This window comes from Typopeltis vanoorti, chromosome 9 (genome assembly GCF_054136105.1).
Source record: "Typopeltis vanoorti isolate ZY-2024b chromosome 9, IOZ_Tvanoo_1.0, whole genome shotgun sequence".
Lineage (NCBI taxonomy): Eukaryota > Metazoa > Arthropoda > Arachnida > Uropygi > Thelyphonidae > Typopeltis > Typopeltis vanoorti.
Genome location: NC_143557.1, coordinates 105067982 through 105091974, shown reverse-complemented (window position 1 = coordinate 105091974; position 23993 = coordinate 105067982). Strand labels below are relative to the sequence as shown.

The following is a 23993-nucleotide window of genomic DNA, read 5'->3' as shown; positions in this document are numbered from 1 at the left end:
TAAATGGAGGTGGCTGACTATTGTACAATTAGTTAGTATTATAACCAGCTATCTCTGATTGGCTATCAGGGAAGACCGAATTGCCCAATCAGTCTCCAAACGTTAGATATGACTAAACGGTCTCAGCAGACAGTGGAGTGGATCTTTCGTACTGCAGTTGTATACTTTTTTCAGTAACAGTACATGACTGTAACATGCACAAGTATCTTTACTTAATTCAGACAAGGGTTTGTATTATATAATTAGTATTTAAATTAATTGATAAAAAAGGAATAATTTAAAATTTTCACAGAAGTACAAAATCTATTATAAATCTTTTTTTTTATTTGTCAAATAAGTTTCAATATAAAATTGAGATGAAAAAATTTACATACATGCATACTTTTCATTTAAGATAGAAAATGCTAAAAGCATGTCAAAATACTGATATTTATCGAAGGATGTTTCGGATAATACTGTTTTCTAGAATCCAAAATTATAAATAGTACTTTATATAAAATTACTAAAACACTACTAATACTATTTTAAAACACTCGATTAATACATAAATAATTCAAAAAAAAAATACTGATAGTAAAATTAATAAATGTTCATCAATATACAGAAAGATTAATACTGTGCATTAATACTGGCAGAAAGTGCTCTTTTTGCAGACCGTGTTACACATGCCAGAGGAATATAGTTTTTTGAAGAAGAGTATTTTTTCCTTAAGTTTTTCCCATTCTGCAATTGATCTCGCTGCAGATTACCTAAAAGAATTATAAGCCAAGTTTGAATAATAATTTACCAACTTCAATCAATTTTAACTAAAAGAAATTTTCTATTACATCTACCCCACCCCCTCCCATTAGTATATCATTGTTTAAACAAAGTGGCATGAATAATACATAATGGGTATGCAGGAAAACTGAGTGTGACAGATGGAACGAACATTATAAAATTAATGGTTTGAGATGCTAAAAGAAAAACTGCACGGATAAATACCCCCAATTACCCAAGAATGGCAATTTATGAAGTTTTAATATGCTACTTCCTACAAATTAGATACTACTAAAAGTTTCCAACTTCTAGGAATTTCTGATACAGTAATCTCTCAATTATCTGACCTTTGAAATGACCAAACTTTTAAGTAACCAATGCTTAAATGGGTCAGTATGTTGTGATAGCACCTTCAATTACTTAGCTGGCAAACTGCTTTCTTCAATTATCTTTTCAGATCATTATTTAGTTTAATTCTGAATAATGCCTACAATCTCATATAATTTATTTTTACAATAACAAAGACATTGCCTGCTTAAATCACTTTTTATGACATGTGCCAAATTCTTCTACAGAATCTTCTTTCACTATGCGTTATTCCCGCTTCCTATGCAGGGTCCGTGTGTTACTTAGATGAGATTACTTGTTAGTACCACTCCCAACCGACCTGTCACCTAGTCTGCTGCTGGGGGAGGGGGGGTATATTTTTGGCTGTAGAAGCATATATTCACGGGGTCGGTTTGCCTGCTTGCGGGATGAAAAACGCCAGATAAACTGGCGAAAAAACCTTACTGCCAGTGCCCAAGATTGGCTAACTTGGCTATGCCTGAGGAAGATCCTCAAGTTCCTCACGTCTTTGATGGGAATTGAACCTGGGACACTCCTTCTCCAGGCATATGGTTACAAAGCGCAAAGCCATTAGACTAACCGCATGGACTAAATTCTTCAACAGAATATTATCAGTTATTTAATATCAAGGAATGAATACAAACAATACTTTCAATGTAACTGAAATTCTGAACATGAAGTGCTAAATGATGACAATACATCCTTATAAGTACACCACTGCCGCCACCCCAGTAATAGTTTCCAAAAAGAACTGGTTAAGGATCAAAGCTAACTAGGATCACATATTCACAACGCTTGTAAGGTGTGCAGAAAATCACATAGTCTTCTGACTCAATATTCAATGCTCACTTTCTTGTGGTTCACACAATTATAAGGTATCCACCTGGATACTAAAAAAATAAATGAGGTTGGGTTGGCAAGAGTGGGACTTAGCCAGACCAAGCTATATTCTGTACTAGCTTGACTTACATATAAAAACAGTATTACAATGGGGCACTGCCAAGTTAAATAAATCACCTGCTACTTTTCTAGCAGGTGATTTCAGAATCAAAGCAAACAGTGAAAAGCTGGCTACTGGAACAAACACATCCCCAGCAGAACTAAGACAGGTACCAAAAATCAAGATGTATCACTGAGAAAGAAGAATTCACAGAAGAATTAGAAAAGTTACTAAACATAATCAGTGCTATTTAAACAAAGAATAAAACAGGTAATATTCTACTAAAATAAGATGTTATATTCAGGCTAAATCAGGAGAAGGAAGGAAGGAATAGCTGTGGTATTTAATACTAAATACGAAGATAAATTTAGATAAAAACTTCAACTTAAATGTGTTTCTGCTATGGTCCCACAGAAGGTTCTACCCAGGAAGAAGTAGAGGAGTTTTTTGAGAGGACAGCTGACAAAAAAAAAAAAAAATTGTGTTTGATATCTAAACAGCAGAGTAGGAAATAAATTATATTCTTGTTTGCTCATAAAATATCTTCATAACGAAGTTATTTAAATATAAGAGATTGTTGACCTGACACATCAGATTGATGTTTAATTTTCACTTGAAAAATTTCACTAGGCAATTGCATGCATCCAAGTGTCACTGCAAAAAAAGATACAAGAACAAGGAGTACTTTGCTATAGTAAATATAATACTTATGCTATGAAGCATTAGCCAGGACATTTTTGATAAGCTGTTATATATTAGGTGAGTGCACCATAATGGAGTTTGCTATAATGAGAGTAGCTCTAGTACTGCTTTATATCATCATTGTCAAATTCCTGCTGTACCCTCAAAGGGTGTAGAGGATATGATAGTACTACATGAAAAATTTACATCATTACTAACTTCTTATCTACAATTTTCCTCCAGATCAGTCTGTTATTTGTCAAGACTCCAATATTATCAGATCTTATGTTTCTGTCGTCTAAGGCAGTTTTTACCGTATCAAACCACCTATATCTTGGTCTTCCTCTGGGTCTTTTTCCTGCCAACCTGGCAGAGAACACTTGTTTTGCTAACCTTTCCTCGCCTATTCTGTTTAAATGACCATACCACATGAGATTAGATCTGCTAACACATTCCTGGATGCTGACAATGTCAAGTTCTTTCCTAATATCCTCATTTTTTTTTATGATATTGCCATTGATGCCATCTATTCTTTCTCAGGACTCATATCTGCAGCCTCTAGTCTTTAGTCAAGTGTTTTACTTCTAAGCCAGCTCTCAGATCCATAAGTTAAAACTGGTTTGAACACTGTCTTATATACAGCTAATTTAGTGTTCTGACTAATTTCTCTCTTATTCCAAATGAATTTATTCAATTGACTTCATACCATACCAGCTTTATTGATTCTATTGTCTATTTCCATATTTAATTTACAATCTTCACTAAAAATCGTGCGCCTAAGTAGGTGAAATGTTTTACTTGTTCTACATTCAAAACACAGCTGACATTTTCAACGATTCTACCTATTTTCATTATCTTTGTCATTTTATTGCTGACCTTCATACCATATCTATTACAACAGTTATTCAATTTAGTCAGAGAATCTTGCAAACTTGTAGCAGATTTATTTAGAAGTATAACATCGTCCGCATAAAGCAAAGAGCTGACATTAACATCTCCAATTTTGATATCATGTTTAATAATACTTTCCTTCATAATGTGATCCATATAGATAATGAATAACAGAGGGGATAATGTACATCCTTGTCTCACATCAGATTTAACATTAAACCATCTTCCTGTACTTCCTTCAATTCTAACTGCTGATTTACAACTCAAATAAAGACTAAGTATTGTTTGAAATAATGTCCCATTGACATCATATAACTGTAGCTTATTGAATAGCTTCTCTCTTGGTACCTTGTCATATGCCTTTTCCAGATCGACAAAACTTAAATACAGATCTTTGTTATATTCCCATGCTTTCTCAACTATTTGTCGTAAAGTGAAGTTCTGATCCTGACAGCCTCTATTTAGCCTGAATCCAGCTTGTTCTTCACCAAGCTTTTCTTCCACAATTCTTCTCAACCGTTTCTGAAGTATATTTGCATATATCTTACCAGGAACACTCAGTAGAGAAATACCTCTGTAATTCTCACATTCAATTTTATTTCCCTTTTTATATATGGGTACTATGAGAGCTCTACTCCAATCAACGGGAATTCGTCCCTCTGTCCAGGCCTTCTGAACTATGCAGTGCAGCCACTGCAAGACTTTTATACCACTGCACTTCAGCATTTCTGGTCGAATATCATCTACTCCTGCTGCCTTTCCACATTTCAGACTTTTGATGGCTTTTTCTACTTCAAGTATGGATATGTATTCCTGACTGCATGCCTGGTCAGTGTTTTTTAGCACAGTGCTATCACTGCTTGTTTCATTTAGCAATTTTTTGAAGTAATTACTCCATACTTCAAGGATATCTTTTTCTCCTGTTTTCATGTCACCATTATCATCTCTAACTCCTTTTACAGCACTGTTTCCTCCATTTCTGAGCTTCTTCAACTACCTCCAGAATATTTTGCCACCTTCTTGATATTTATTTTCTATGTTCTTGCCAGAGTCCTCCCATGACTTTTGTTTACCTAGTTTTACACAGTGTTTAGCTTTCTTACATTTGTCTCGGTATTCTCTACGAGCACAAGCTGACTTATTTGCCAGGAACTTTTGATATGCTTTCTTCTTTTCCTTCACTGCATCTTTAACCTCTTGTGTCCACCATGGAGTTCTGATTTTTCTATCCTTGCAGACCACATGCCTCTCTGGCTGAATCAATCAGTTTTCTTCAAGGCTTGCCAAAAATCTCCAAGGTTTGGTTCCTGTTCTCAAACTCTTTCATTTTTTCTTCAATAATCTTTGTGTATTTTAGTCTACAGTTCACATCTGAGAGCTGCTCAACTTTTATCGCTTTAAAACTTTCTTACGTTATTCTTTTCGATATGAAATTCAATTTTATCCTGCTCTAGACTAAATAGTGATCACTTCCGATTTCAAATTCTCTGTACACTCTGGTGTCCTGCAACAGGGAGAAAACAACACTATCAACAATAACAATCAACGAGATTTTCTTATTTCTTGCCTCTTCTCTCCATGTGAATTTGTGCACATTTTTATGTTGGTACATGGTGTCAGTAATAACCATGTCCATGTCTTGAGCAGAAATCCAACAGGTATTGCCATTATTATTAGCTTTGCTCTTTTCTCCAAATTTTCTCAGTATATTTTTGGATGTCTGACAATCTTTTCCTACTCTGCTATTTAGATCCCCAACAAGGACCAACTTTTCCTTTTTCATTATGTCAGCTGCTTTCTCTAAATCCTCAAAAAATTCCTCTACTTCTACCTTAGTAGAACCTTCTGTGGGACCATAGGCACAAATAAGTCTCATGGTACAGTTCCCAATTCTGATATTTGCCCACATCGCTCTACTTGAGACTGCCTGCCATTCAAGATTAGTTTCGTATTAATGTTGAATACTATGGCTACTTCTTTTCCTTGTCACTGCCTGAATATAACATTTTGTATTTGTTGCTCAGAAAGATCTCACCAGTTTTTGTCTTTTTTGTTTCAGTCACCCCTATTATGTCAATCTGGTATTTATCTAATTCCTCAGCTAGCTCCATTTCTTTGCCATTCAGGCTTCTTATGTTGATAGTACTAATCTTTAACTCTGGTGTTGTTGAATTGGGATGTTTTTCAGATTTATATATATATATCTTGAAATACAATATGAATACAACAAGGTACAATACATCCAATCAGTGCTATCATGAATACTGAACAAATGATCATATGACATAGCTTCACAGCCCGTTGTCAAAAGTACAATATTCACCACTTAATTTTACGAATTTTAAAATTTGTTGTTCAGAAAAGAATAGTATGAAAACATACAATCTGTTTATGATGCATGAATGTACAAATCTAATTCTAAAAATTCAAAAAAGGTTAAAATTTCTGAAATTACAAAGAACTTGCACCCATTCTGCACATTTTTCTTTCCTTCTACCATGGATCTAATATGCATTTGATATGGTTTTAGTGTTGCTACGATGTTCGATCAAAACAACAACGAAATGACAAACACAGGTACTGCACATTAGCTATTATACATTCACCCATTATTAAGTAGTTTTATATAATGGAAATCCAAGGAATCACTGTCACTGATAAACAAAAAGTAGAAGTTTATCGACTATTTTCAGATCAACCCTTAGGGCATCCACAATACTACTGCACAATACATTACAATCTTTTGTGGGTGGGATGACAACAGAGAGGAACAAAATGCTCCATTTAAACAGATCATTGTGTTTTCATTTCTAGGTTATTTTGCAACATTGTTTTTGAATATGCCAAAGCATAACTAAGGCTCCAAGAGTACAGATATAATGTGTTTGTTAATTATGTATGTTCTCTGACCAATGTCTATTCTGAGAGCAAAAATCCTGCTGTTTCTATGAGATAAGTTAAGCTACCTTCATATAGCAAATTAAATGCCATCTGAAGGTAAATGTTTATGTTCCTAACAAAAGCAGTGGGATTTGAATGCAGATTTTTCCAATCCTAAATTGTGTTCTCTTCTAACTGAGCTACAGAGATATAATTCAGGACGAAAGTAATTTTGAATTTGATGACAGAATATTTATTATTATTACATAATGCCTCCAGGGAGTCCAAAGACTCATTGAGGGAGGGTACCTACTCTATAACTCTCCATCTCCACCAATCCACCAGCCGCAACTACCTTCATCAACCACACCAAAGCCATCTACCACTGACCACCACCACTAGTATTTTTCACAAACAAACATCCATGCCCACAGCAGGATTCGAACCTGCAGCCTTTTGGCTGGAGAGCGGATACACTAACCACTCGGCCAACCAGGCATATTTCATAATCAAAGTTGTAGAAATATTTCATTTCAAAATTGCTGTTATGTACCTAAACACCTTTAAATGCACATGTGCGCACGCACCCACAGTAAATCCCAGTTAATTTGAAGTTCATCACCATCATTATGATCCAATATTTGATATATGCTCTCAAGGTGTGTGTATGATCATACTATGTGAAAAGTTTACTAACTTCCTATTGATAACTTGTGTCAGGATTCAAAAACTAACTCCATTAATTAGCCTAGATCTTGTTCTTCCTCTCGGTTTTTTCCTAACATTAAACATCCTATTTTGTTAACATTCAGGAACATTCCTGAATGTTCTCTAGTCTTTAACTGTTTTATTTCTAACCCAGCTCTCAGATCAATAAATTAAAACTGGTTTAAAGACTGTTTTTAGTAATTTCACTCTTATTCCACATTGACTCTCCATGATGCCAGCTCTGCTTAATCAGTTGCTTGAATACAGATTCTTGTTGGAATTCCCATGATTTCTAACTGGCCTTAAAGTGAAAATCTGATTCTGATAACCTCCATTTGGTCTGAACCAATTTTGCTTACCCTCTTCTCAAATATGCTTGAATAAATTTTACTGGGAACACTCAGTAGGGAATTTTCTCTGTAATTATCACACCAAATTACATTTTCGTTTTTATATGGTACCATGAGATCTTGACATCATCTACAATTCGATATTCTGAATTATGCAGTGCAGCCTTCCATAAAACTTTTATTCCTCTGCATTCCTCTGGAATATTTTCTACCACTGTTCTCTCACTTACTGTTTTGTTAAGTTTAATAATCTTTCAAAGCAATTACTCCAGACTTCTCGATTATCTACATCTCCAGTTTTCATGTCATCTTTATCATAACTGATTCCATTTACAGTACCCTTTTCCTCCATTTCCAAGCTTCCGAATAGCTTCTGGAACATTTTGTCACACTCCTGATATTTATGTTCTGTTCTTGAAGTCTTCCCATGAATTTTATTTAGCCATTTTTAAACATAGCTCTCTTAATTTTTGTCTGCATTCTCTTACAGCACATGCTGACTGCCTCTTAATTTCATGAATAATGGAGTTATGATTTTTCAATCCTAACAGAGAACTTCACTACATGCCACCTTTGCTGAATCAATCTGTTTCTTCAGTCTCTTTGTCTCCAAGGTTTGATTTTTGCTTTTACTCTCTTTTGTTCTGGAATATTATTTGTATATCTGAGTCTGCAGTTCTCTTTAAAAATTCATGACTTGATTCTTTTTAAAATTTTCTTACAAACTTTTCTTTTCAATAAATATTATTGAATAAATGAAATTGAATATTATATTCAGGTTCATTCTGCTCAAAACTAAATGGTGATGAGCACTTCCTATTTCAAATCCTGTATCAAAAAGATATCAAGTTCAACAATAACATGATCAATAAGACTTTTGTTACTGTGGTGTCTTCTATCTGAATTTGTGTGCATTTTTATGCTAGAACATGTTAGTAATGACTAATATCTGACTGGTGCCACAATCACTGACCACAAGCTTGCTTCTCACTTTTCAAATTGGAAACAACATACATACATACATACATTTTGTATGTAGCTAACATGTACTTAATCATATATTGCACAATTTATGTTAAATTTAATATCTGAGAAGTGAATCTACCATGTACTGAGAATTGTACTTGTACTGAGGAAAAGAAAAGTTTGTACAGAATGCATAATGTTAAACATGGCGTTCATTAAAAAAATTTACATTATTATTTTTTCCATTTGTAATTTTTGTCATTGTCTTTTACTCATTTTTCATCACATTTAAATATGCATACTCAGTATACAACTGAATGGATTTTAAGTTCAAAACTTCAGATGAAATGTTTTTAATTCAAGGAATATGTAGAGTCATCTACAAAAATCGAGTAATGAAAGGAAAATACGAGGGTTGTGGTTTGTACAGCTAAATAAAATATAATTGTGATGTATTCAAATTAATTAGGTTGCCTATGTAGCCTTGTGCTGATGTTTGATTTTAGTTGTAGATGAAAGTATTTCCAGTCAGCTCCCAATTAAGCTGATCTTTATTATCACAAGCAAGTAGTTTTTCTCCCATTCCAGAAATCTGGATTTTTAATTTTACAACTCAGAAAAATTAATCATGGAAACAATTTCAGACAATAATATCAATTAGGCTTTAGGAACATAAGATGAAGCCACTGCTCTTCTTCCTCGTCATCATAAAAGCTCTGAACTCAACTACCAGTAATGACTAGTAGAACCCAGTTTCCAAAATTTAGCTGGGGCTTAAAGGAATTCTAACTCCTTCGGGAAATAAAAATGAATCAGAGGATTTATTTTATTTATTTAAATCATTAGGAGTCATCTTTAAATGTCTTTTTTTAGAATTGTCTCCCTTTTCAGAGTTCCCATCACAAAATTTTTGTTTTCCCAATCTTATCTAGGACATTTCTTTTTCTATGAAGGAGAGTTAGCTGATGTCATATGGAGATAGCAGGTTTTTCATCATGGACATCCCATGATCTCATAGCCTTAGTTGCTTTGGCCATAATTCCAAACAACCACAATTCTTTTTCCAAACAGTAAATCTAGTTTTGTTTTTATAACTTCAATAATCTTCATGATTACTGAAATTACAAATTAAATTTCAAAGTAGTAAAACTTAATCCAGTCTTTTTTTTTCTCATTCTTTCTAGTCTTGCTTGTTACAACATCTCCAAATTACCAGAAAAAATTCTCTTCTTTGGATAACTCTAACCTCTTGAACACCTAAAAAAATATTACAAACACTGTCTCAAGTGTCCATGAAATTAGATATTTATCTTTCATTCACAACATTACTTAACCCCTGAACATATATTAACCCATACAAATCACAAATTAACCTACCCACCCCACTCATTGAATAATCTTCTTACATATAGGATGGTAACTAAGAGTTTAAAGATACTTCTGTACTTGGTACAGAAGAGAGCAATTAGGTTAATGACCCATCTCTCAAGTCATTCCACTCTTTCATGCAGAAGTTCAGTTTTTTGTTGCTTGGATTTTCTACAATATTTTCATGGTCATCATTCATCAAAACTGGCATCATTAATTCTCCCAATCTTTGAAAAATATTACTGCAATGACTATTCATACCTCTACTTCCAACTCACAGAACAAATTTCTTTGTCATCATTCATTCCTTCTACCGTTGTTTTTTTGACACCATCTTCCTCTTTATGTCTTTCCTAAAGAATGCAATATACAAATAGAAACTGCTAACAATTTCAAAATCAAATGTTAGCAGTTGCTTTCATCTCACCTTTCTGACTATCCATGGTATTAATGTACTAAAAAGTGACTATAGGCTAAACTTTTTATTGTCATAAAAAATATCAGCATATAATATAGTTTGTAAATTAGATTAAATTGCAGAAAAATATTTTCCAATATATTTCTTAATTTTGTTCCTGAATAATACATCAGCTGCAAATAACTGTTTCCCTTAGCTTTAAGACTAACTGAAATTTCAGAGTTTATTCAAGTAATGAATAAAGTAAATATGAAAATTTGCATACCTTTCATATGTTTTTTGTTATGAGTTTTAATTGGACTGGATACAATAAAAAATCCTGGTGCTTCAAAGACTTTGACATTTTCTTTATTTTCTTCTACATCTTCGCTTGTATTACTACTACTACTAGAACTCCCTTGAGCTTTTGCTTCAGCAATTCGCTTTCTTGCAGCTAAAACAAAAGCTTTTGCTGAGGAATCAACCTTTGGCCTCTTTCCAGGTTGCTTCTGTTTCTGTAAGAACAAAGCATGAATGGTTAAGGGGGCAGGATTTAATATTTTGATTGTTATTTAACCTTGGAAGGTGGAAATCCAAAGAAACAAACATTCTGAAATATCATGTCATAAATCAGTTATTTAAATCCACTGTTTAAAACTCCAGCTTGAAACATTTATATTATTTACAGGGGATTAAACCCTTTGGAATTTCAAAAATTTTTTTTCCTATCAAATAAAATAATAATAAAAAGGTCTGTAGATACATTATCATCATCAAATTCCTGCCATGTACTCTCAAGGGGTGTACAGGATATGATAGTACTACATGAAAAATTTACATCATTACTAACTTCCTATCTACAATTTTCCTCTAAATCAGCCTGTTACTAGTCGAGACTCCAACATTACCAGATCTTATATTTCTATCGTCTAAGGCACTTTGTACCGTATCAATCCACCTATATCTTGGTCTTCCTCTGGGTCATTTTCCTGCCAACTTGGCAGAGAACACTTGTTTTGCTAATCTTTCCTCACCCATTCTATTTAAGTGACCATACCACCTGAGCTCTGCTAACGCATTCCTGGATGCTGACAATGTCAAGTTCTTTCCTAATATTCTCGTTTTTTAATATGATATTGTCATTGATGGCATCTGTTCACGCCTCTAATCTTTCTCAGGACTCTCATATTGCGGCCTCTAGTCTTCGGTTAAGTTTTTTAACTTCTGACCCAGCTCTCAGATCCATAAGTTAAAATCGGTTTGAACACTGTCTTGTATACAGCTAATTTAGTGTTCCCACTAATTTCTCTCTTATTCCATATAAGTTTATTCAGTTGACTTCCTTCATACCAGCTTTGTTCATTCTGTTGTCTATTTCCATATTTAATTTACCATCTTCACTAAAAATCGTGCCGAAGTAGCTGAAATGTTTTACTTGTTCCACAGGTTCTCTATTCACAACACAGTTGACATTTTCAATGATTCTGCCTATTTTCATGGTGTTTGTCTTTTTATTGCTGATCTTCATACCATATCTATTACAACAGTTATTCAATTTAGTCAGAGAATCTTGCAGACTTGTAGCAGATTTATTTAGAAGTATAACATCGTCCGCATAAAGCAAAGAGCTGACATTAACATCTCCAATTTTGATATCCTATTTAATACCACTTTCCTTCATAATGTGATCCATATAGATAATGAATAACAGAGGGAATAATGTACATCCTTGTCTCACACCAGATTTAACATTAAACCATCTGTAGATACTTGATAATTAAAACTAAAAACAGCCCACTAAAATAATACATATATCTCACTTAAGTTCACGTAAATGTATAGTTTTCTTTGTATTTAAAGCAATATTACTTGGCTTTTTTTTTTCTTTTTAAAATTTTTACTGAAATAGTCATTCAAGAAATCCAATTCTGCTATAAGCTAATTTTTAAGAGTTCTAAATGTTGATTTAAAAGTATTCATACTCTACACAGTTCAAGAAAAAATATAATTTTCTTTGAGTTTAAAAGCAATGTTAGTAAGCAATATGATTCTTCCCCTTTTAAATCATAAATCACATTTAAATATCATACAAGAAACCAAATTCCACTATAGCTGTAAAATTTAATTTAAAAGTAAGAGAATACCAGGTCTGTAGTTAATTTTGAAAAACTTCTTCAAAGATAAGAGTACATAAGAGAGAGAGAAATGCAAAATAAGAAGAAACCGAGGAAACAAGCTTTTGTTCTAGTAAACACTCCTCATCAAACTACTGACACACACACACACACACACACACATACATATGTATGTATTCTCATGGAGCGAACAGGATATGAAGCACTACATGCTTAAGTTTGCATCACTAGCTTTTCAAAAACATTTTTCTTACAAATTAATTCTATTTGTCGACATTCAGTCTTTGATGCACTTCTAAATGTATCAATCTACTAAGATCTTGGTCATCCTCTGGGTCATTTTCCTAACTTTCCCAGTATATCAAATACCTGTTTTGCTAGCTTTCCTTTTCCCATTTTGTTTAAGATCATATCTCCTTAAATTAGATCTCTTCCTACATTCTTGAATGCTATTAATATCAAGTTCTTTTCTAATTCATCATCATCATCATCATCGTCAAATTCCTGCCATGTACCCTCAAGGGGTGTACAGGATATGACAGTACTACATGAAAAAATTACATCATTACTAACTTCCTATCTACAATTTTCCTCCAAATCAGTCTGTTATTTGTCAAGACTCCAACATTATCAGATCTTATATTTCTATCGTCTAAGGCACTTTGTACCGTATCAATCCACCTATATCTTGGTCTTCCTCTGGGTCGTTTTCCTGCCAACCTGGCAGAGAACACTTGTTTTGCTAATCTTTCCTCTCCCATTCTATTTAAGTGACCATACCATCTGAGATTAGCTCTGCTAACGCATTCCTGGATGCTGACAATGTCAAGTTCTTTCCTAATATCCTCATTTTTAATATGATATTGCCATTGATGCCATCTGTTCACGCCTCTAATCTTTCTCAGGACTCTCATATCTGCGGTGGCTAGTCTTTGGTCAAGTGTTTTACTTCTGACCCAGCTCTCAGATCCATAAGTTAAAATTGGTTTGAACACAGTCTTGTATACAGCTAATTTAGTGTTCCGACTAATTTCTTTCTTATTCCATATGAATTTATTCAATTGACTTCCCACGATACCCGCTTTGCTGATTCTGTTGTCTATTTCTATATTTAGTTTACCATCTTCAGTAAAAATTGTGCCTAAGTAGCTGAAAAGCTTTACTTGTTCCACAGGTTCTCCATTCACAACACAGTTGACATTTTCAATGATTCTGCCTATTTTCATTGTCTTTGTCTTTTTATTGCTGACTTTCATACCATATCTATTACAACAGCTATTCAATTTAGTCAGAGAATCTTGCAGACTTGTAGCAGATTTATTTAGAAGTATAACATCGTCTGCATAAAGCAAAGAGCTGACATTAACATCTCCAATTTTGATATCATGTTTAATACCACATTCCTTCATAATGTGATCCATATAGATAATGAATAACAGAGGGGATAATGTACATCCTTGTCTCACACCAGATTTAACATTAAACCATCTTCCTGTACTTCCTTCAATTCTAACTGCTGACTCACAACTCAAATAAAGACTAAGTATTGCTTGATATAATGCCCCATTGACACCATATAACTGCAGCGTATTGAATAGCTTCTCTCTTGGCACCTTGTCATATGCCTTTTCCAAATCGACAAAACTTAAATACAGATCTTTGTTATATTCCCATGCTTTCTCGACTATTTGTCGTAAAGTGAAGATCTGATCCTGACAGCCTCTATTTGGCCTGAATCCAGCTTGTTCTTCACCAAGCTTTTCTTCCACAATTCTTCTCAACCGTTTCTCAAGTATGCTTGCATAGATCTTGCCAGGAACACTCAGTAGGGAAATACCTCTGTAATTCTCACATTCAGTTTTATTTCCCTTTTTATATATGGGTACTATGAGAGCTCTACTCCAATCATCGGGAATTCGTCCCTCTGTCCAGGCTTTCTGAACCATGCAGTGCAGCCACTGTAAGACTCTTATACCACCATACTTCAGCATTTCTGGTCGAATATCATCTACTCCTGCTGCCTTTCCACATTTCAAGCCTTTGATGGCTTTTTCTACTTCAAGTATGGATATGTATTCCTGACTGCATGCCTGGTCAGTGTTTTTTATCACTGTGCTGTCATCACTGCTTGTTTCATTTAGCAGTTTTTCAAAGTAATTACTCCATACTTCAAGGATATCTTTTTCTCCTGTTTTCATGTCACCTTTATCATCTCTAATTCCTTTTACAGCACTCTTTCCTCCATTCCTAAGCTTCTTCAACAACCTCCAGAATATTTTGCCACCTTCTTGATATTTATTTTCTATATTCTTGCCAAAGTCCTCCCATGACTTTTGTTTAGCTAGTTTTACACACTGTTTAGCTTTCTTACATTTGTCTCTGTATTCTGTAAGAGTAAAAGCTGACTTATTTTCCAGGAACTTTTGATATGCTTTCTTCTTTTCCTTCACTGCCTCTTTAACTTCCTGTGTCCACCAGGGAGTTCTGATTTTTTTATCCTTGCACACAACCTCACCACATGCCTCTCTGGCAGAATCAATCAATGTTTCCTTCAGAGTTTGCCACTGAATCTCTAAGGTTTGATTCCTGTTCTCAAACTCTTTCATTTTCTTTTCAATAATATTTCTGTATTTTAGTCTACAGTTCACATCTGAGAGCTGCTCAACTTTTATTCGCTTTAAAACTTTCTTACATGTTATTCTTTTCAATATGAAATTCAATTTTATCCTGCTCAAGACTAAATAGTGATCACTTCCAATTTCAAATCCTCTGTACACTCTGGTGTCCTGCACCAGGGAGAAAACATCACTATCAACAATAACATAGTCAATGAGACTTTTCTTATTCCTAGCCTCTTCTCTCCATGTGAATTTGTGCACATTTTTATGTTGGAACATGGTGTTAGTAATAACCAGTCCATGTCCTGAGCAGAAATCCAACAGATATTTGCCATTATTATTAGCTTTGCTCTTTGTTCCAAATTTTCCCAAAATATTTTTGTATGTCTCTCAATGATTTCCTACTCTGCTATTTAGATCCCCAACAAGGACCAACTTTTCATTTTTCATTGTGTCAGTTGCTTTTTCTAAAGCTTCAAAAAATTCCTCCACTTCTACCTTAGTAGAACCTTCTGTGGGACCAAGGCACAAATAAGTCTTATTGTCCAGTTCCCCATTCTCATATTTGCCCACATTACTCTACTTGAGACTGACTGCCATTCAAGAAGATTAGCCTCATATTTTGTGTTGAATACTATGGCTACTCCTTTTCCTAGATTGTCATTGCCTGAATATAACATTTTGTATTTATTGCTCAGAAAGATCTCACCAGTTCTGGTCTTTTTTGTTTCAGTCACCCCTATTATGTCAATCTGGTACTTATCTAATTCCTCAGCTAGCTTCATTTCTTTGCCATTCAGGCTTCTTACGTTGATAGTACCGATCTTTAACTCTGGTGATGTTGAGTTGGGGTTTGTTTTCAGATTTGTTCCAGTAGCTGACTTTTTGCTGTTCGCCCTGGTTCCCTGGCGAAAACAACGGGGGCCTTGTTTAACCGGGCCACGCCCCAGCTGACATGAAATTTTGTCATGTTGTACCATCATTTTTTATTTTGGTTTAACCAATAAGAATAAAATTTGGTCGGCTAAATCCCAAATTGCCAGCCCATCCTCGTTCATTCAGTATCCAAGTAGATACCCAACAAGGTGCACCACGAGAAGGTGAGGATTGGACATTAGGTCAGAAGCCCTGGTCGGTTCTCCGCATTCCTTTAAAGGCTATGTGGAGGTCTCCTCTCAGTTATACAGCTTTGACCCTTATTTTCTAATTAATTAATATTAATATTTAATCCTGCCACTGAGGCCATATGTTCATTTCCCTAATTTTTCTCATAATTGTCTATGGTATCTAGTCTTTGATTATTTTATTTTCTAACTCAACTCTCAGATTCAAAATTAAAATTGGTTTGAACACTGTACTGCACTGCTAATTCAGTATGCATATTATCAGTGCTGTTATGAATTCTCCTTTTCCTCTCTTATCTAAAATGAAGTCAATCCTTAATTGGTTTGAACCCAACTTGATCCCTGAGGCTTCTTCCCCAAGTTTCTCTTTCAGAGTTTTCTTAGGATTTTAAGTATGCTTTCATAAATCTTACACAGCAAGGAAATTCCTTTCTAACTAGCACATTGTTATTTCCCTTTTTATACATAACTACTATAAGAGGTCTACTAAAATCATCTAAAACTTGACCTTCTGACCTGCTTTCTCAATGCACTGGCCCACTGCAAAACGTTTCTGCATTTCTGGTCATATATAATGTACTCCAGCTCTATATTTCATGTTTTTTTAAACCCTCTAGTAATGGTATATACTGCCAATTGTGTTTTCCCCTGAATATTTTCTACCACTATTCTGTCACTGTATGTTTCATTTAACAATCTTTCAAAGTAATTACTGGGGCCAGTGGTCTTGAAACTACAAAGCCCTTGTTTTTAAATATTTCTACAGAACCTTCTTATTCAGTACAAAAGTCAAGCTTTCAAAATCAGATTGTCAGTTGCTTCTATTAACTGTATATTATGCATTTCAACTGCTTACAGTCAATACAATTTGGCATGACTTGACATACAGAAGCAAATGTTTCAAGGAGAATATAGTTTATGTGAATATCCAAATATTTTATCAAGAAAGCCTACTTTTAAGATTTTTGTAATAATTAACTGTAAACTGATTTGTTATAGCCAAAGCATTGAACTAAATATGGCACAATGAGCTGCTGTTCAAACTCCTGCAGGCCAAATTCTCACTAGGACTAGTCAAACTTAACAAATCTTAGCTCAGCAATCACAAACTCTGAGTGAAGCCACAGGGAATTAGATCATCTGAATGCAAAATTGCAACAATTTTCCTCCAGGGAACCTTAATTTCACTTCTGCTCTTTGCCATCTATGTGGATGATATTCCATGCACAGTTGCCACTACAACAGTCCTATATGCAGATGATAATGCAATAATGGTCCACTTCCTACAACCAAGATTACACAACATAAAAACCAAAATGCATCCTCGAAACTAGAACAATGGTTTAAAAAGTGGTGAATTGATGTTAACGAAGACAACAGTACTGCACCTATTCACAACAAGATGAGTGTCCCTGGAAGGTGAAGTTGTCATGTTTGGTGCTCCCATTGTCCACAGCAACCAGTATACTTAGGAGTACAACAAGATGAACGCTTCGTTTCATTACTTGCATTCATCATGTCTGTCAAAGGCAAATAGGGAAGCTATATCCATTAATGAATCATCATAGCTAGCTAAGCACGGAACTTAAACTGCTTCTATACATGATGCTGATCAGGCCAGTCCTGATGTATGGCTCATCTGCATGGATTCATACAGCAAATTCAAACATTAGAAAAATACTACAGATAATCCAAAAGAGTTGTTTATGAATAGCATTCAATGCACCATGGTTCATAAGAACTGTGAACAGTAGTCTAGGTGTGGTCATATCAAGGTTTTGACATGACATTGACTTTTTTTTTTATTGAAATAATACAATATCAACTATGAAATTACTGTATAAAGTAAAAAAGAATCTAGATTTGTCCTTTCATTTTCTAGTTTTAATACAAAATGTGAATAATTTTATGCAGTATATCCCCCAGTATCTGTGAAAATCTTCAGTTTGTACTTCTGTTTGCAATGAGACTACAGATCACAAAAATCTTCCACAAAAAATAAAACAAAAATCCTGATAAAATCAACAAAAATGTATTAAAAAAACATGTACATGCTTCATCAATATTTTAGCCTCAATTCAAACTTAAATGTGCTTCACATAAATGCACCAAAATTGATGTATTATTTTTCATAAAACCTCAAATACCACTGTCTGCCTCAACTATACAAACTACATTCTGAGAGCTAACATTCTTTCCTAGACATTACTAAATCTAATCCCCCCCCCGCCTCCACACACACACTTAAGATCTACTCTGGGTCAAAATTTCATCACACTTTGTAGCGCTTTCCTTTACTGCCTCTGCCTTTACCACTTTCCTAATTCCAATGACCACTCTGATAAATGATTACTTATCTCTGAATGTTGATTTTCTGAAGTCTATGAACCCAAATGGTGAGACTGTTTCTTCTGAGACTGATATTCATACTGAATTATGAATATTGAAGTCTTGAAGGCCAACAGAAAAGTAAAGTCAGTTTCCTTTTCTGTTTTCACAAATTAGGCTGGAGGAGATAACAAAATAAGACACATACTGTATCTATGAATTAGAATATGAGATAATCCTTATTATTCTCCTAACAAGAGGCTGGGTGCTTAGCATACCTGCTCTCCAATCAACAGGGCATGGGTTTGAATTCCACTGTGAGCATGAATGTTTGTAAACAGCTGCTCTCTGAACAAGCTTGTATAGCACCTTGAGTTTATAAGGCTCATCCTTTCACTTTTTTTAAGCCTTTCATTTTCTAGTTTTAATACAAAATGCAAATAATTTTATGTAGTACTTCCCACAGCATTAATGCAGTGTAATTTGGATTGGGAAATACTGGTTTAGAGCAATGTGCTATGGTTCAAAGTTTACACTTTACGCAAATGTTAGCATGTACAGAATATGATACTCAAACAATTCACAATTTTAAAAAATTTTTATCAAGAGAACTCACCACAGTCACAGTTTTTGGAAACCTTTGTACAGATGAATCTATGGAAGGTTCACACTGCCAACTGCTTTTCTGCAGGTCTTCTAAACCTTTGAACTTTCTGCCGATGTCTTCTACCTTATTCACATAAACAGTAATAAAATTAGGTCTTCATTATCTCACTCCTCTCTCTTTCTTGAAAATATAACTACTTCAAATGTTAAAACTTTACACATATAGCTAGCTTATCTATACTATTCTATAGGTGTCCAAAATTTCCTTAAATTACTGTGCTTTTTTTTATTTTTAATTATTGATAATTCCACTCATTAAAGGCTGTAGACATAGCTAACCATGGAGACTAAGAATAATACAAAAATCCTGCTAGTATGGTACTTACAATTTTGCAAAATGACTCTTAGTCCTTTGACCAGGCTATATAATTTGTCTCAGAACAGGGAAGATTCCACAGGAATGGAAAGAATGTATGGTAATTCCATTGCACAAGGGTGGTGCAAAGACCGATGTATCCGACTATCGACCAAGTAGTATTTCCAAGATTTTGGAAAAATTGGTTAGGGCATGCATTCAGAAATGGGTTGACAGTAAATCTCTACTTCGCAATGAACAGCATGGGTTTACTAAGAGAAGGTCATGTTTTAGCAACTTGCTCACATTCTATAATAATGTTACCATTGAACTAGACAAGAGGAACAGATACACCATGATACTTTTGGATTTTGCTAAGACTTTTGAGGGAATGCAGCATGGAAGACTGTTGCATAAACTGGAGAATATGGGATTGGATTATAAAATGTTAGAATGGATAAGAGGATGGCTGAGTGACAGATATCAAAAAGTGGTGGTGGGGGTATGAATCTGCAAGATTCAAGGAAACCAGTGGTGTGCCTCAAGGATCAGTCCTTCATCCACTGTTATTCAATTGCTACATTAATGACATTGGGAAGGATTCAACAGGCAACATACAGCTATTTGCTGATGATGCAAAGATAGGTAGGGTAATCAAGGAATGCTGCTGATATGCAGTACTTGCAGAATGATTTGAATAGGCTGGAATTGCGGACATGGGAAATTGGATGTCAGTAAATGTAAAGTTATGCACTTTGACATGATTAGATATCCAATATTGTATCATATTGGTGAGATTATGCTAAATGAAACTGATCAGGCTAGCAAGTTGAAGTTCAGGGGACCATATAACAAAGATTGCAAATACAACTCAAAAGATAATTACAATGCTAAAAAGAAGTTTCACATGTAAAGATAAGGATGTCATTTTGCCTCTTTACAAGGCCTTGATAAGACCTCACTTGGACTACTGTGTGTGTGTGTGCAGGTCTGGTCTCCTGGTTTCCATTGCGATTCTGATACAGTGAAGAGAGTGCAAAGGAGTGTGTTAAAAATGATATCAGGATTGTGGAATCATTGAGGGAGGGTGATATGATTCAGACTTACTTCTGAAAGGTCTTACAGGATTTCAGTTGATGGAATTTTTTATTTTATAGAAGGTGGAGAAAGGATAAGAGGGCATCCTTGGAAGCTAAGCATGAATGCTGCAAAGGGAGTGAGGGCTAGATTTTTCTCTCATACGTTGTGTGTGATTGGAATGGATTGCCACAGGATGTGCATGTGCAAGCAGTGTGAATGAATTCAAGGACAGTTTACGACAGCTGGTGCAAATAGTATGGCCTCCCTCAATGAGTTGCTGACTCCCTGAAGTGTTATTAGTATAAATTTTCACTCTTAATAATATATAAAATCAATAAAATAGAAAAAAAAATCCTTAGTCCACCTATGGTATGAATGTACTATAGGTTTACAATTAAACCTTTCATGAGTAGATGCAAAAATCTGGAGTTTGATGTCTTTAGAATGAACTGTTTGCTGAGAGTGTGGAAGTGGAAAGTCAGGGAAACTGGAGATGCTGAGGAGGGTGGGTGGGGGAATGCTGAAGATTGCATGTGCACACAGCCATGAGATGAGCGTGAGAATGACCAAGAAATGTCGAATCTGGTCTCTCCGATGACAATATTGAATAGGCAAATCAATACAAAGTATGAAGACAGTTGTGGGTTTGAAACTCACAACTATCAGAAGCATCTGATAGAATACCAGAAGCATAAGCAATAAGAGGAAGTTTTGGCACCGGTTAATATAATCTCACTAATATAACTGCAAAAGTTATAGCCATTAGTGAGACTGGGTTGTTGCTTGATGTAGTTATAGGGATAGAATGCAAGAGGGACATGGACAGAAAGAATAGTATGAAGGGAGGAGTGCTGCTGATGACAGCAGATAAAATCCAGCCATAAAGAGGAAATGTGGTGTCACATAGTATCCAACAAGAGAAAATACAGTTGGTTGCTGCTATAAGGGGTGCAGCAGAAGATATGGAAGATGCCACTGAAAAATCAGCATGAGTGCAGGCTGAGTAATTAGAATGGGGAAAGACAGATTAGAAGAAAATGCAATTTATTAGTATAAATTTTCACTCTAGAGTCAAAGGCATCTTCAATATGACTTTGAGATTAAACAATGAAAATATGTGAACTACACATACATGATATGAAAAATTAGGATTGAGACAGCAAAACAGTCTAAATACATTAAGGTCCTAATAAAATAACTAATTAAAAAGAGTTCATTAATTAAAAAATTAATTATTTCCAGAACTTGTGAAGAAGTACTATTTCCCATAAAAGGAACAATTTCAGTCCATCACTTTTGTTTAGATTCGGATGATGTAGCTAGTTTCACAACTTTCTTTATATAAGCATTTCATGATATAATCACTTGTATGGAGAATCTTAATTTTCTTCCAAAGGATTCAACGTTTGGTGGAGACAGTGTATTCTGCAAGTCCTGACTGTTCACAGGCTCACTGAATTTAATGTAGAGTATGTGTATGTTCATCATGATGCAAGGCAGCTGATCTACCTATATGGCCCACATTAGCAAGGAATTTGCTGACTCTAGGGTGAGCCAAAAGTTTATCTTTTGCAAAGCCTAGTAAAACAGAAATCCAGTTAATGTTAATAGGATGAAAGGACACTTATAAGCCAACCAATCTGAGTAGTTGGGCTACACTTTCAGACACTTTTAGCATAAGGAATGGTAACAAGATGGATCACCTATGTATCATCAATGGTGATGAAGAAACTATAATTATCAATGATTTTGTTGACAAAATTTGGTAAAGCCATTAGTAAGGAAGGTAGACAATGTGATTTATTTCATAAGAGTGCCAAGGGAGTGAGCTTGTTGTTGTTCCAGAGTCTTATGGTGTCAGTTTTGAAAATCTGGCACCATTAAGACTTCTGGCACCTTTCTTGCTAATGGCTTTACCCAATCTTATATCAACAAAATCACTGATAGTTATACTTGTCATTTGCTTCTCATTGTGGTGATGATAATACAAAGGTTGTCTATTGTGTTACCATTCCTTACATTAAGATGTCTCTGAAAGTATAGCCAAACTGCTTAGATCAGTTGGCCTACAAGTGTCCTTTCATCCTATTAACAAGAACTTCCAAACCCCTGGTCCACCCTGGAGTCTGTGTGTGGTTTTTCACATTTTAGTTTCATTCACAGGATGCACACACAAATTAGATTTTAGTGCACAATTATTAATGCAAAGTAATATAATAAATTATAAACAGCAAAGTTCATATAGGCATTCAACCTTCTGTAAGAAATTATCAAGAGATGATTGAACAGTGGCTTCTTTCTTTTCTTCATAATGCTCTCAATAGGCTAAAATCACTACCTATTTCTCTTTGGAATTTTAAGACAATGAGACATTAGGATCCATTCTCTCATTGCTTTTGTCCACTTTCATAGTGGTGGCATTAAAAACATCTTTAGCAGTGCTATCCAGAAATTTCATCATGAGAAAAGCATTAGATTATGGAATGGTTATGTTACAGAAGCATTATGTTGAAGAGTGTTGTGTGCACATATACAGAAAGGGGAACACGTGATAAATGTTTTAAATGCCTGTACCAATACAAAAATCAACTTAAACTTCTAAGTATATGGCAGAACACATTATGCACCTGATATAAACTTTTTAAAAGATAATTACCAAATAATTTTTTTTCTTTGTAATTTTTATATTCGTCTCTAGATCAATTTTAGCATATTTATACATGGGTTCCCTTTTTCCACTTCTACAGTATTATTATTGTACTCTATCCCAGTGCACACAAATACACAGCATGTCCATGTTCAATAGTAAGGAAGGAACACACATGCACTGCAAAGGCTGCTTGCTTTACAGACAAATGCTTTAAGTGACATGTGAGTAATTTATGTGTAGTAAGTAAAATTTTTACATCTCACATTTTTTTCATAGCCTTTTCAGAATAATTTACATCACACACAAGAGAGGTTGGAGGACCTCTAGCACACTGGTGATATTTTTGAAAAGCTGGAGGTTGTAATTGTTGGGGAACACTTCAAGAAAAAAGTTGTTTCTGAGAAAAGGAGATGGAATGAAAGATGAAGCAAGTTCTGTGGATCTAAAATCTGACTATAAAAGGATGTTGGATAGTTGCTTTATATTTTAACAAACTTAATTAAGAGTAGAAAAATAACAGAAACCAGTTCAGCAGAACAGCATCCACAACATGTTAAAGAGACAGCAGCTGAAATGAATCACTGAGAAAGGATCAGTGATTAGCTTAGAATCAACTCCTCTGTAAAGCATCAAAATTTTTAGAGGTTCTTGATACAACTGGCCTAAACATGAGAACAGTATTCTACATTTGGGAAGATTTGAGATTTATATTGAGTTGGTAACCAGGTGAGTGAAGAGTATGTTTTAAATGGAAAAGATGCCAAGCATTTTAAAGGCTGAGCAAATGATGTCAGTCTGGAAATCTGATT

General features: G+C 34.6%; 1 protein-coding gene across 1 annotated transcript in view; it reads right to left on the bottom strand.

Moving 5' to 3' along the window:
* Positions 1 to 339: 339 nt before the first annotated feature.
* The window catches only part of LOC150103375 (DLG-associated protein 5-like), a 74113-nt gene continuing 50459 nt past the window's right edge, over positions 340 to 23993 (bottom strand). Inside the window, exons 4-6 of the mRNA XM_090398234.1 lie at positions 19110 to 19223; positions 10575 to 10803; positions 340 to 749 (exon numbers count right to left, since the gene is read on the bottom strand). Coding sequence (XP_090254360.1) covers positions 610 to 749; positions 10575 to 10803; positions 19110 to 19223 — 483 coding nt within the window. The 3' untranslated portion in view covers positions 340 to 609. The remainder of the gene's footprint in view (positions 750 to 10574; positions 10804 to 19109; positions 19224 to 23993) is intronic.